The sequence below is a fragment of the Strix uralensis genome, chromosome 5, assembly GCF_047716275.1.
Source record: "Strix uralensis isolate ZFMK-TIS-50842 chromosome 5, bStrUra1, whole genome shotgun sequence".
Taxonomy (NCBI): Eukaryota; Metazoa; Chordata; class Aves; order Strigiformes; family Strigidae; genus Strix; species Strix uralensis.
This window is the reverse complement of record NC_133976.1, coordinates 69,088,808-69,102,410: the sequence shown is the minus strand read 5'-3', so window position 1 is coordinate 69,102,410 and position 13,603 is coordinate 69,088,808. Positions and strand designations below refer to the sequence as shown.

The window sequence follows — 13,603 nt, the reverse complement described above, 5'->3', positions numbered from 1 at the left end:
CTTTTCAGTCTGTACCCTTTCACAAGCTAAATATTTTACAGAAGCAGCATCTTTACAATGCTTATGGTTGAACACTTTACTTTCTGTAGTCACGTCTCGTTATTTACAACATGTCATCCAATATATGTATTTTAAAAACTTGGCTTGTCTCAGGTGTTCAAACCAGCAAGTGGGGAAGAAAAAAAAAACCTAACATGATCTGCCCCTTTCTTCAGGAATAGTGATCTACTCATCTTCATAGTTATTCAGTGGTACTCTTAAATTCTGCAGTACATTTATGAGCAAACTCAGTGCCAAGGTTGGGCAGTGTGGGGGTTAGACTTTTGTGTCACCATACCCCCTGTCCCCGGCAAGGTTCTAGATGTGTTTAAGGGCAATTCCACCCCAATATATTAGTTTTGTTAATCCTTTTCCTATGATCTGTTTGCCTGGAATGGGAAATTATGCAAAAAGTAATAAAAGTTCTAATTCAATTTCCACGTTAAGAGATGGATTTGAAAAAAAAATAAATCAGAAACCATATTCTTTGTGTTTACTAAGAGATATGCACTCCAACATTTAGTGTCATGGAGCTGGAGTTAAAACCAGAAACGGTGAAGATAATTTAGCTGCATGAATGCCTGCTCTTCAGTAAAATGCTGCCAAAATTAAATAGGAATGAAACAGCACTTTGTAGTCATTGGTCGCTCAGCAGGGTTTGCGTAGTTAAAAACCTAAGTGAAAAGGGTGATTGACCTACATTGCTACTAGCTTAGCACAGCTGTACTTTCATATTTTTGCTGCATCCGAGGAAGCTCATTATTTAATACAACTGAGTTACATGTAATTGTTGGTCTTTCATTTTACACTTTTAGGGGCCAGATATTAATCTCAAATATGCAGCAGGCATTACTGTGCATCTGGAAATATCTGCGGCTGCCCATTTGCACACAAGGCTAAGAGGCAGGATTGCACATAGTTGCACCTGAAATTAGGAGGCTGCCCAGGGGTAGGAGGACCTTGCAAATATGCAGAAATCAAGTGAGCAGATGGAACAGAAAGCAAATCCCTTGGCACCCCAAAGATAAATGCTCCGCTGTTTCCCTATTGTTTTGAGCAGAAGCAGCCCAGAACGCACAACCAAAGCGCATTTCACACAACTCATACCTGCGGTTTAAATAAGTAATAACATTCCAGTTAACAACCAGTTTGACATGTTAACAGCCCAAGGGCTGTTAACATAATGACTGGTCATTAATGGCAGTAATGACAGATTTCAAAGGGAATATTGTGCTTGTAAATGGACATGCTGCCAGTCAGAAGAGAGGACAGAGCAGGATAGGCTGATACATTAAGATGTCACCGTACAGCTCTGGAGGGAAAAAGAAAAGGGAAAAAAAAAACTTCTTGCATATTTCACTTACTGTAAATGGACTTGAAATATTGGCGTAAACCTAAGTTCCTTAAATTAAGTCTTCACTTTCTAACCCAAGAGTGTATAAGCAGGAGACAGAAGCCTGCAGGGGAATTATATTCTGCATATAATTTTCACCGAGTATGTTATTTCTAACACTGAGTCCTTTCTTTACTCAAGTCAGTTCTCATCCTCGTTAACAAAACAGAGTTCATTCCTGCTGCGGCCACCCTAATACCCTTGGTGTCGTATACCACCTCTGAAACCACTGAAGTGACTTGCATGAATCAGATTCCAGGGTAAAGCCTCTCACACCCAAAGCATCTTCTAAGCTCCTTACCTCATTAAAAATTTCTTCCATCCCTTCAACCCCTCACCCCAACCCAGAGAAAAAGGTTTTAATATAGTAAAATTAACTAATTTTACCAAAGGAGAGAGCTAAAGCAAAGCAAGTTTTGACGTTCTGAAGACACATTTATAAAAAGCTCACCGAAGTGGATACCTCAAGGCTCAAATGCAGAACAAATGGGCCAAGAGAGTGTTTAGTTTTTTGGCAGACATCTCTGTACAAGAAATAGTAGAAATATCTTTGCAAATAACCAAAGACACAATCACATAGTTTGCAAATTTAACCATGAATGTTAAAGCACCCAAACTGGCTACATTATTGCTTATAGCATCTGTAGAATGGCTGTCTTATTGAAAGATATAATGAACACATAGAGACAAGTTAATAAGCAATTTTACTCCTTATAGTATCATGCAAGCCACATATCCTCTAGAGGGCACCACATAAATTAATAGGAAGCTAGAACAGTTTTATATGTAGCAAAGACTCCCTTTGTGGTCAGAAAGGAAAAAAAAAAACCACCATAGTTTGAAACTGTAATCGAGCCCTAATCTGATCATTAGTACAAAGTAATTTGTTCTTTAAATTCATATCAAGTGGGTTGCTAAATACGAAAGCTTATTTGACTACAAAGCTAGAGAACATTTAACTAGTTTCTGCATTAGCATTAAAAAGAACACTTTTATAGGTTCACTGCATAACTAAGTAGATAAGACGCAATGAGGCAAATGACTATCTGCAATTACCTTAAGTGCATCAGCTTGAAGTTTAGTGTAAATACCAAGTTTAAATCTATGCACTCACAAGAATCACTAAAAAAAGGTTCATGACAAGATAGCTTCATTAAGACCAGATAAACCCAGAGACAAAAATCAGAAACATCTTAGCACTGATTATAGTATTTCTCATGTATACAGTTTCACTGGTGCAAAATACTGTACTGAAACACCAGTTCTGAATGCGGTCATGACAAAAAAATGCAGTCTCCTTTCTGTGAATCACTTAGTATGAATTTGAACAATTTGTTAGCAAAATATTTACTCCTGTTAGACCTTCAAAGATCAGAGAGCAGCAGTATGTGTAGTATGTGTGTGTGCATCTGTGCTGCGGAAATGCTTTGCTCATATCTTTACTACTAGATCACTTTTGCTTTTGATTTTAAACATTTGATTTTAAAACAGTGGATCTGCTGCACTACTGCTTGGAAGATTCAGTAAGTTCAAAGTCTTCAGTAAATTTGGAACTTGGATCAAAGAGCCATAGCAGAGTTTTCTCACTCCTGGATGCACTTGTCGCAGAAAAAAAAAAATAATCTTAAAATGGGTTTTGAAAATTAGGGTGTTACCTTCCCCCCAGAAGCTGTTCTGACCCCTCTACAGACATATGCTTTAAGAATGCAAGGGATCTAGGTTCATGTACAAAAATTCCTTTCTACTGAAACAGTTCCCTGACAGTTTTTAAAAGTAAGGTTTTGCTGCCTACTTCTTTGGCACTTCTAACACAATGGCTTTAAGATGCAGACTCTATGCTAAACTCCCAGCACTCTGTCTTGCGTTCAGTTCAGAGTTTTAATGGGTAGGAGAGAACTTTTACCAATTAGTAGTTCAAGCCCATGCCTGAAGAACCCCGATCTGTCTTGCAGCCCCAGCTCAACAAAAGCGTAACTCATTTGCAAAGGTTTTTGTCCCACTCTAGGAAAAACAGGTTATAACATGGAGAGCCAGAGCACCAGCAATTGTTAAAAACGCTTTAGTCTTGATTCCTGCTCCAACCTACCCATGCTGTACAACATGGGAACTGATCAGTGCGTGGGACCTTCCTATTTGGTACCCATACTTAAACTGAACTTGTAAGTTAACATATTCAAAGAGAAATTTAATTTTTCCCCAATGTATTACTGACTTGAATGTCCCTTTAAAAGGAAAAGGCTTCACTACAGGGGCAGGGGAAATATTCCCAGAAGTTCATGTTAGCCTGGAGCAGCTAGTCTCACTAGGCCCCCTCTACAGGGAATGGAGGAAAGGTGGTCTTATAGGAAATAGGGGCTCTGAATCACCCCAGAGGAGCCTTTTCTCTCTATTTACTATTGAGGGCCTAGGGAGACTAATCTTCCCGATTAAACTTAGCTCCTGAAAAGTAGCCCTATTTATTCATATACAATCTGCAGATAAACTAGCCTGGTGCTGCTCATCAGTACTTTGCTACAAGTTACACTTCAACTACTTCTGAGAACGTAGGTCCACAAGCAAACAAGATAGAAAATCATGATGATTTGCTATCTCTGCGAAGTGGCAACACATTACCCAACGTCCCACCCAGGTCACCACGTTAAATCAGGACCAGAGGGGATTCAAGCCTACTAGCTATGTGGTTATCTAGCACGGGGAAGGCAGCTGGTCATCTTGGCCCAGCTTCTAACAGCTAAATGGCAACATTCATAAAAACTTCCAGTGCCACAATTTAAATCCCTCTGGCAAATAAAGAGGACAAAAGTGGGTAAGCAACCCTCACTTACAGAGTTCAAACCCTGCGCTGGAGTTGGTGAAAACCACACGTGTAGTTTCAGGCTGCTGCGCCTGGCCATCACCGTGCTGCGAGAAGGAGGAGGGGACCACCAGCTCCCCAGGAGTATGGTGCTGTGGGAAGCACGGGTGGTTTACTCTATCCTCTTCCTCCTCTGAGCACAGGACCGTAGTATTAGCATCAGGAAACTGGCAACCACCCACATGACCTGGTTACATGTGGTTTTTGATTCAGACTTTAGTTTTAACTCCATACTGCGGTATTTGTTTTCTCATCCTCCACATATATTCGGCCCTTTAATCCCCAAGTACCACTTACGCAAGAGTGACTACGTAGGAAGGGCTGAACAGATTTAGCAAGTTTGTCAGTGAATGTAAGAAGGATGTGGCCTACCTCAGATAGTCTCTGCGACAAAGGATAAGGTTGGCTTTGGTGTACAAGGTAGAGCCCACCTCCCCCAGGCGACAGTCACAGCAGGCACATTTCAGGCAGTCTTCATGCCAATATTTGTCCAGGGCCTTTAGAAGATATCGGTCTTTAATCTTACGGTTGCAGCCAGCACAACCTTTCGGCTTGGTGTCTGGCTGGACTGAGAGCATTTGTATACCTGAAATGCAACAAGACAAGAAAAGAGTGAAAACAGATATTCTTGAGTGCAAGTCTTGCCCTTTTCTTCCTCCACCTCGCTGCTCACCCCACACCCAGTTCACTAAAAAGGCAATCATGTAGATAGGATGAAATAACCTAGATAGTCCACAGCAAGCTGAAAACAACGTTAAAATAAATTTGAGAGCAGAAGCTTCCACTGCTGTAAGTTCCACAGCTTCTTTTTAACACCTTGTTTACCTGGTCTCTTTGCTGAAAAGCAGCAGGACTAAAAAATTAAAATGAAAAATTAAAACAGTTCAGTTGAAGAGTCATCCACTTTTGCCCAAGGTATCCAATATTTAGCAACCAAAAATTTAAATAAACAGCATATCTATGATGGCAAACATAGCTAAATCTACATATTTGGACCTATTTGCACTATCTTTATAAAGTATAAAAGCACTTCAGATCCTAAAGAAGAAAAGACTGAAGCTATTAGAGGCTCAGGGCCAGAGTTTCAGGGAGGTTTGACATAGACATTTTGGTGCTGGCAAGGGGGAGTTTTTTAAGATTTCAGCAATCAGATTTCTAGAGATTTCGGTACCACCATCTCTAGTTACAACCTGTAGTGTAAGGACCTTCTGAAAAATCTGATTTTAAATAATCTGCATAAGGTCAGAGAGTTGCTAGGGTTTTTTTTAACTTGACAAATACATAAAAAAAACTCTGCCGCACTTTCCAATCCCAATTTAAGCCAATAGTTAGTTCAGGACAAGAAGTACAGTAGCGTCCATTAAGTACATATAACTTTTGATGTAATAGCAGAGAGCTTTTAAATAACAATTCAAACACCTGAACAACTGTTTAAGGGAGGGAACTGGTAAAAGGGCAACACAGTTGAGCGACGGTATGCAGAGCACCACAGCCAGCTTCCAGAGATCCATACAAAAATCAATTGCCCTCAGTTTTACAGTAAACGGGGAGAGAAGGTCACTGCCCCGAAGTGCTCACAGACTGGTCTCTCTTGGCACGAACTGCCATCCCATAATACTCAGACCAATTCTCTGAAAGTAATTTCTTAGAATAAGCAAAATCATAGCCCTGCGGATGCTTTGTTGGACATCAAACATGCACCAAAGAGAGAACTGACATGCCCTTCGATTATTAGGTTATCTCATTGTTTTAAAGTCAGTCAGAGATGTAACAAAAAAAATGCTACTCATTAGCATGCATCTGAATATTACAATGAGAATTTGTTAAGACTGAGGAACGAATGCTGTTGCTAACAGGCAAATACTACCCCAAAATTCAGGGTATGGCACCCTGTTATTAAGCAGAGGCTGGGAAAGGTCAAATAGAGTCTTGTAACAAAGAAAAGCAAATTCAAGAACTCCTGATCAAGAATGCTCTACTACCTACTGTTAAGCAAGCTTTATAGTCCCAGCTTCTATCAAGCAGATCTTGGTTGTGCTGTGACACACCACTACAGACAGGCAGGCTCAGGGAGCTAGAACATGAACAAGTTGGGGTTTAGGTTTTTGTTTGGTTTGCTTTGTTGTCTGGTTGTTTTTTTTTTTTTTAAAAAAAAAGCTCTCATAAGGAAAACACGAAAATGAGTGTAATCTTTGAAGCAATGGCACAATGCGCCTTTATAGGTATTAGTGCTACAAAGACAAGAGGCTAAATGCTGCGACAGCTGAGGCATCCCAGGGATCTGTATGTATATGCGTACATGGAACACATTGAATTTATGTGGACCACAGCGACTGTAGAGCCGGTTAAGTGACTTTTCAGGGTTACCAAATGGAACTCCCAAGTTTCACCTGTGAAGATGATCACTGAATTAGAAATAGTAATTCTTATTGTGACAGATGAGCACAACAGCCTTGATCCCCTCTTTGCAATATGCTCTATTACATGTTTTGGAGCAATACATTTATCTGTTAAATTAGCTGTTTGGTTATATACAGACAGTTCTAGTGGGCATCCCAAAGTACCATGGCAGTACTGCTGCATAACATCTAAAGTTCATAAGAGAAGATTAAGGTCTGTATTTTTCTATCAGTAAATATAAAAAAAAAGTGGCATTGCTGCCTTCCCATTACTCCCCAATCAGTGCTACTCTCATAGCTGCTGTACCACTTAGACTCATAAAAGCTGTTCATTCACAAGGAGGAGGATGAGATCCAGCGATCCGCACAGGGCTCCAGAGTAAGTCTGTGGCAGATCTGGGAACGAACACACACATCTTGGCTCGAGCAAGCACCATAAAACAAAGGCTGAGCCTTTACAGGATTTTCAATTGCCAGCTGACTCCCCTGAATCCAGGGTACATACATGAAGCAGCAAAATAACATGGCTACAAATAAATGACTAAAAGCAGTGAAAATATCAGAGATTAATAAAGAACCTATACCAGACTGTAAAGAGAAGTCCTGCTGGAACTCCAATACCTTCACTTGGTCAAAAAGCCTTAATCTGTAAAGTTGCATAGCACAGTAGAGTATAAATACCTGCCAAGCGCTAACAACAGGCTTACTCCCAGCCCCTCTCTTCGGCCACATAGAGGACAAATGCATAAAATCGGCCACAATTTGTATCAACTTCTTGGAACTCAGTAAAAAAGTTCAGAAGAACGAAGGGCTGTTTTAGGACTTTAATCTTTAGCTCGAGGGAAACCAGGATAAACTAGGAGCTAACACAGTTAAAGGCTTTAAAGAAAAAAATCTTAATGTAAAAATTTTGTTGCCTGATAAGGAAGCGGGTTAGAGAGCGGAGGCTGACAGTCTCTGATCCAGGCTGATCTACTGTCCTGCGCGGTCTGAAGGAAACAAGGTGCTGCAGCAGTATCTGAGCAAACTGCAATAATCAAGCCTGATAATTCCTGAGGTATATGCTGGAAACACAATGTTATTCTATTACAAATAAAATTGCAGCTTGCACAATCTTGCACATACCCCTGCACAGTTTTTGAGACATTTGCTACATGAGAAAAGTAGACAGAGCACTGTCATTCATGTTTGTTAGCCCAAACCCTCCTCGTAGAGACGAATGAAAAGGGGCAGACACCCCATGGAAGTAGTGCTAGCAACCCTGCACGTCTATTTTCCCAAGGCTGAGAGAGAAGGTGGTGCTGACATCCCACTGGCAGCATCTTCAGATTAGGGATTCAATCTGCAGCAGCTTTTGGAGGGAAGGAATGCTTTCTCCTCTGATAGATCTGATCTTTTCGTACTTTACTTGCAATGAAGCTGCTTCTATTTTAATGAAAGTTAAAAAAAAAAAAAACCCAAACTACGGCTTCATTGTAAAAAAAAGTTACTCTTTTTTTTGAAGTGTAGAAAGGTTCTAAACAGAACAAAGCACAAAATAGCGCTCCAAGAAGTGTTTTATATGTCTCTGAATTCTTTGCAGATGCCCTTTTCTTCACTTGCCCTGAATTAAATCACTTAATTTTGAAAACAGAATATTTTATTATTTTTTTTCCGTATTGGACAAGCCACCATAATGCAGATCACCTCACAGACCATCTCTCTTCCCCTTAATGTTTCCATAAGATCTCCAATGCAGTTACACTTTTCAGATACGTACTAGTGTATTTTTAGCGCTCTCTTAATTTGGCAATAAGAGTTCCTGCAGTTTACCATCAGCCAGCTTTTCACAGGCTGTGGTTTAAGTACCCATTTATTTCTTAGGTCACAGGAATGACCCTTTCAGAGACTGACAGCACCCACAAAACCTTCCAAACTGCTCGCTGCTGAAATATCAGGTGGCGGCACACAGCACTGTTGCCTGGCTGCCCTCCTCTCCTCCTCCCCCAGGAAAGCAGAGCTTACGGAGAACTTCCAAAAAGCCATACAATTCCATCAGTGCTACACCTAGGCTGTAAAAAAGCCCCCCGAAACAAAAAAACAAACCCAGCTTTTCCTTCAGTTCTGCAGTCTGACCCATGCTCTGCAGCACAGATCTGTTCTCAGAACTGAGAAATTTCAGTGCCTAGCCTGTCACTGTCAAACAAACCCCTTTTATTTCACCCCAATATGCTTTCAAGGGCTTCCTCTATCCTCCCCTCCATTCCATCTCTCCCTCCAGCCCCAGTCCCCAAGATACAGCACATAAACTGCAGAGCTGTGTCAGGAGTGAGATTCTTAATCACCATCCACCACCTTTAGGATTTTTGAAGGGAGAACTTCATAACCTGATTTGCAGGTTTTCAGATTTCCTTCAGTCTCCCAAAATAAGTTCAGTGCAACTGATTCCCATCCCTGGTTATTGTTATTATTGTGTGATGAAACACTGTCAACTGATTTGTAACTATGAATTTCAGGATAAAGAGGAAAGATTGCTGGAAAAAGCTAAATTAGGCTCCTGGAGGAAGGCAGAGAATCAAAAATCCATTTCACTCCAATCATCATCCTTCTTGAAAATCAAAGAGAATGAAGATTTGACATAATGAACTATATTTTGTTAGTGATGTAGTAGCATCTGTAAGCAGGATTGGTCCCTGACAATGCTGAGTGAGGCACAAGACTCTCAGAACTCAGTTTCTGGTTTGTGGTACAGAGTCATTGAAAGGCATGTTAAGAGTGGAAGAGTTGGATATCATTATGCACTGGATCACTTTTAAGGACCGCTCTCCCCCCTTCCTTTGCAGAGCCATACACATGATTCTACCAAGGACAGTAATGTGTACAGCAAGAAAGGGAAAACTTGCCTCTACTTCAACAACAAATAGAAATCGGTTTGGAGCAAATTAAATATCAGTGCACTAGTCTTTAAAAGACGGCAAGCTGACAGACAATATGCAGCCAACAAGAGAGTTAGAGATCTAGTAGAAGATAAAAAGAATATTTTTCTGATGCTTTCCCACTCTGTAACTTCATCCTAAAAGCATTCATAGCTCCAATTATTCAGGACAATACACACACAGACTTTTTTTAAAAAAGTTAAGGTTTCAGAAGCTAAGAAACATTTCAGAGCTCGCATGTAGCACATCAGGAGTCGTAACTAGTTTTAGATTGGCATGTAAATTGTTCTGTGGAAAATTCTTATTGCCTCCAAGACCCTGCTATTCTGAGTTATTTGACAGTTTAAGGGAAATCATAATTAAAAAAAGAGACATAAATAATAGGCTGTGCAGTGTGGTGCACAGAAATAAGTAGAACCATTTCATTTAAACTCTGGTGAGCTTTTAATTGCCTGGATTGCATTGTGAACCAGCCTAACGGTTGATTGCCTCCATTATGCTCTCTTGTTCTGTGCCATTCATCCGCACAGTCTCAGCTTCTGTAGTTAACACAACAAAGTAACCGCAACTCCGTAACACTCAGGGTTTTTTTAAAAAAAATAAAAGTAAGGATTTTAGTACTCTGAATATAGTCTCTTCTGTATACTTTCGAGTTAATTTTCCATGGTATGTAACTAAACTTCACCTTCTGCCCCTTCTTCTGTAGAAGCATCCCTTTTTTTTTTTATTATTTTTCAATTTTTTTTTTTAAAGGAGGTGGGTTGGGAAGTAGAAAAAAAAAAAAAAGAAGAGGTTAGGTAAAAGCTAAAAATGGGAATGCAGTCCCACAGCTGGGAGCAGTGATACAGATTAAAAGAATTTGGCCAACATGGCTAGTCGATTGCCAAGAGACACCAAACAAAAGATTTCTCTTCTTCTTTCCCCTTCTCTTTTTGAAAGCTAGATTGGGCCTAAAAGCTTGTTTCTCTCTGTTCACTGGCCCAGAGCATCCCTGCAGGCTGTAGCCCCCTAAGGGACAGCACAGCAAATAGATGTACCCAGATCTCAGGGACGGGAGCTGCTTAGCTGTGCTCCTGCCCCTGCCGTGTCCCCCCCACCTCTCCCCCCAGCCCCCCCACTCCCTCCCCCCTTTTTTAGAGCAGTGGTGCTGGGAACCAATTTGATTCCCTTTTTCTCCAATGCAGCTGCAAGGCTCAGAGATACTGACATTTTTCCACTCTTATCAGTTTAATTACAGTTACCATGGCAGCAAAGTGCTAGTGCTTGGCAAAGGCCAACAAGAGATTTGCAAGACTGAGTTCAATTTTGATGCAGCTCACATGCAAAATAAAAAAATAAATAAGAAACATACACTCTACAACAAAGAATCCCTTTTGGAGTTAGACGCTCAAGCCTTTTGTGCTAATTCCTTTCCAAGCATCACAGGGACGGGGCGATGGGGGAGCAAGAGGGGAGAGGGAGGTGTGGGGAAAGCACGTAGCGATATGTGTTGCACCTAGCAAAATTAATTGGTTTAACCAGCGGTCCTACAGAGCTGTCCTAGGCAGCGGTATTTTGGGTCTCTCTAGAGCACACGCAAACACATGCTACGGCAACGCATTCTGGATGGAAGTGGAAAGAGAAACACTCTCGTTGCCTCCCCTTTCGCCCCCCCCCCCCCCCGTCTCTACCTTAAAGCGCACCGCTTCTGCTCGGGGCGCACTGAAACAGGAGACCGCCGACCTTACCAAAACTTTTCTCCTTTTTCTGCATGAGTTGATTTACGGGCGCCTGGAGAGCTCCTTCTCATTGAAGCACCAAATCCCGGCAAAAGTAGCAAGTGCTTCCCCGGCTCGGGTCAAGTGAGCGGGAGCGCGGCGCGCCGCAGCCCGGCGGGCGCGGAGGCGGGGGGCGGCGGCGGCGGCGCGGGGGGGGGGGGGGGGGGGGGGGGGCGGCACACCCCGAGCCGCCGGCCGCGCACGGCGATGGCGAGCGACAAAGCCACATGCTCCCCTAACTCTGCCCATAAACCTATAATCCCAGTGGTCTCTTAGCTTTGTTGTAACAAATGGGTTTGATTAAACTGTCACATGCGGCGTTAGCATACCACATCGTGCTCGGTACGAAGGGAGAAAGAGGAGGGATGTAAAAAAAAAAAAAAAAAAGAGAGAAAAAAACCCTAAAAGATGGTACGCAGAAGTCCTATTTCTTAACGCCAGCCTGGCTGCCCTTCTCACACTCCGGTCCAAGGGAGGCTGCGAGAGACCGGACCCCGAGAGCCCGTGTGCGCGCCCCAGCCGCCCCCGCCCCCCCGGAGCTCCCCACCCCGGCAGCGGCCGCTCTCTTGCCTCCCCTCTGCCCAAAGGGTTAACCCTGCACCGAACCAGTTGCAAATTAATCTGCTGTACGGGGAGGCTTGTGGATTAAAGCCGGGGAGTGGGAAATTAACCGACTCCCTTGGTAATTGAGAGCACGTTTCGAGAAGCTCTGGAAGAAGCAAGAATAATAATAACAATAATAACGGGGTGGTGGTGGTGCTGCAATTCATTGTTAACTTTGACTGCTATTTCTCGAGACATACAGTTGGATGGGTTTCACTCAGCATCCTCCGCTTGCATGTATTTCATGTCTCATCATAAAAATAATGAAGCCTCACATGATTTAAACAAAACAGTCTCAGCAGAGCTGCAGCTTGAGTGAAAGTTGCAGTGCAGAGATGTGTGTGTGTGTGTATTGCAGCCCCGGCTTATGACTCAGAGAGAAACGGGGGCGGGGGGGGGGGGAAGAGAGAGTGATGCAGACACACATACACAAATGACCCAAAGCTTATGTACACAGTTGCCTCACTTACCTTCTCAATTAAGCGATACAGGGGAGGCAGTTCAATAAGCACAGTGGCTGCTTTGTAGCTCTTCTCCTTGGGAAAGGTCAAAAAGAAGCATTGTTTGGGGAAAAAAAAAATAAAGAGAGGGTGGGAGAGATGGGGAGGGAGATCGCTATTCTTTAAGTTTAAAATAATGAGGTCCTCAAGGATCCGCCAAGTAATTGTGTTGACCGCATCCGAGCTACAGGTGTCCTCCTTTTAGTATCTTGCAGTCCAAGGCTGTCTGTCTCCGTCCTGGCTGAAGACAACTTACCTAAAGCAGCGTGTGAGGAGCCGAGTTGAATGAAGTCAGGGCTTTATCAGCTGCAAAATGCAATCCCTTACCAGCCAGACATAATACAGCAAAAGAAAAGGTCACTCAGTTATTACTGAGCCAGCAGAGCCCAGGCAGCTCTTGTGGAAGACCACAGAGAAGCAGCTCCCTTCCGATTTAAGGCTATTTACCTCTCTCCCCCTCCACCCACCCTTCCTCTCCCCCCCTCCCCCCTCCCCACTCCCCTTTCCCTCTCTCCCTCTCTCTTTCTCTCCCGTTCTGCAGCTCGCTCAAGTACAGCCGCCCTCGGAAAGTGCAAAGCAGCCAGGAGACAGATTGGGCTTTGTTGGTAATTTCCCATGGTGAAAATTTACAAGCCTGCAAGTGCAGTCAGCAAAACCACATGCATATGCTAGACACAAACACCAGGGACACACACACACGCACACACAAGTGACCTCTACTGAAGCGGCTCAGGATCACCTTCCCACAGAGCGTTCCAGGAACAGACCCGGGGAAACAGGGGAGCCTTCCCCCCCTTCCCCCATCACTCCTCCCAAAATACTTTGCTTATTGCTTTGCAATAAGTTGCCTACGCAAAAAAAATAAGAGAAAAAAAATGGCAAGATACATATCTCCCCATTAATGAGTAATGAGAAAAATCCCTGAAGGTGAAAACGCTGCCTCTCTCCGTGCTAGACCAGAGCTGCTCAGGAAGGAGTGAAAACTCCAGCGTGAAAGTTTCCCGCTCCTCGGCGCGGTCCCCGGCCCCGCCGGGCACCGCCTGCCACACGCCACCACCCTCATGGCCCTTCCTCAGCTCAACGCTGAAGGAGGACAAGCCGTTTTCCCCTACAGCGTCCTCGTCCCAGGAGCTGAAGACAGAT

General features: G+C 43.0%; 1 protein-coding gene across 2 annotated transcripts in view; it reads right to left on the bottom strand.

The window, feature by feature from the left end:
* LMO3 (LIM domain only 3) overlaps window positions 1-12,515 on the bottom strand; it is a 57,095-nt gene extending 44,580 nt beyond the window's left edge. The window contains exons 1-2 of one of the 2 annotated variants that reach the window (XM_074869461.1): window positions 12,431-12,515; window positions 4,659-4,872 (exon numbers count right to left, since the gene is read on the bottom strand). In XM_074869461.1, the coding sequence (XP_074725562.1) occupies window positions 4,659-4,864 (206 nt within the window). In that variant the 5' untranslated portion in view covers window positions 4,865-4,872; window positions 12,431-12,515. Of the gene's footprint in view, window positions 1-4,658; window positions 4,873-11,327; window positions 11,448-12,430 lie in introns of those variants that run through there. The other variant, XM_074869460.1, reaches the window with a different exon arrangement.
* Window positions 12,516-13,603: the final 1,088 nt, after the last annotated feature.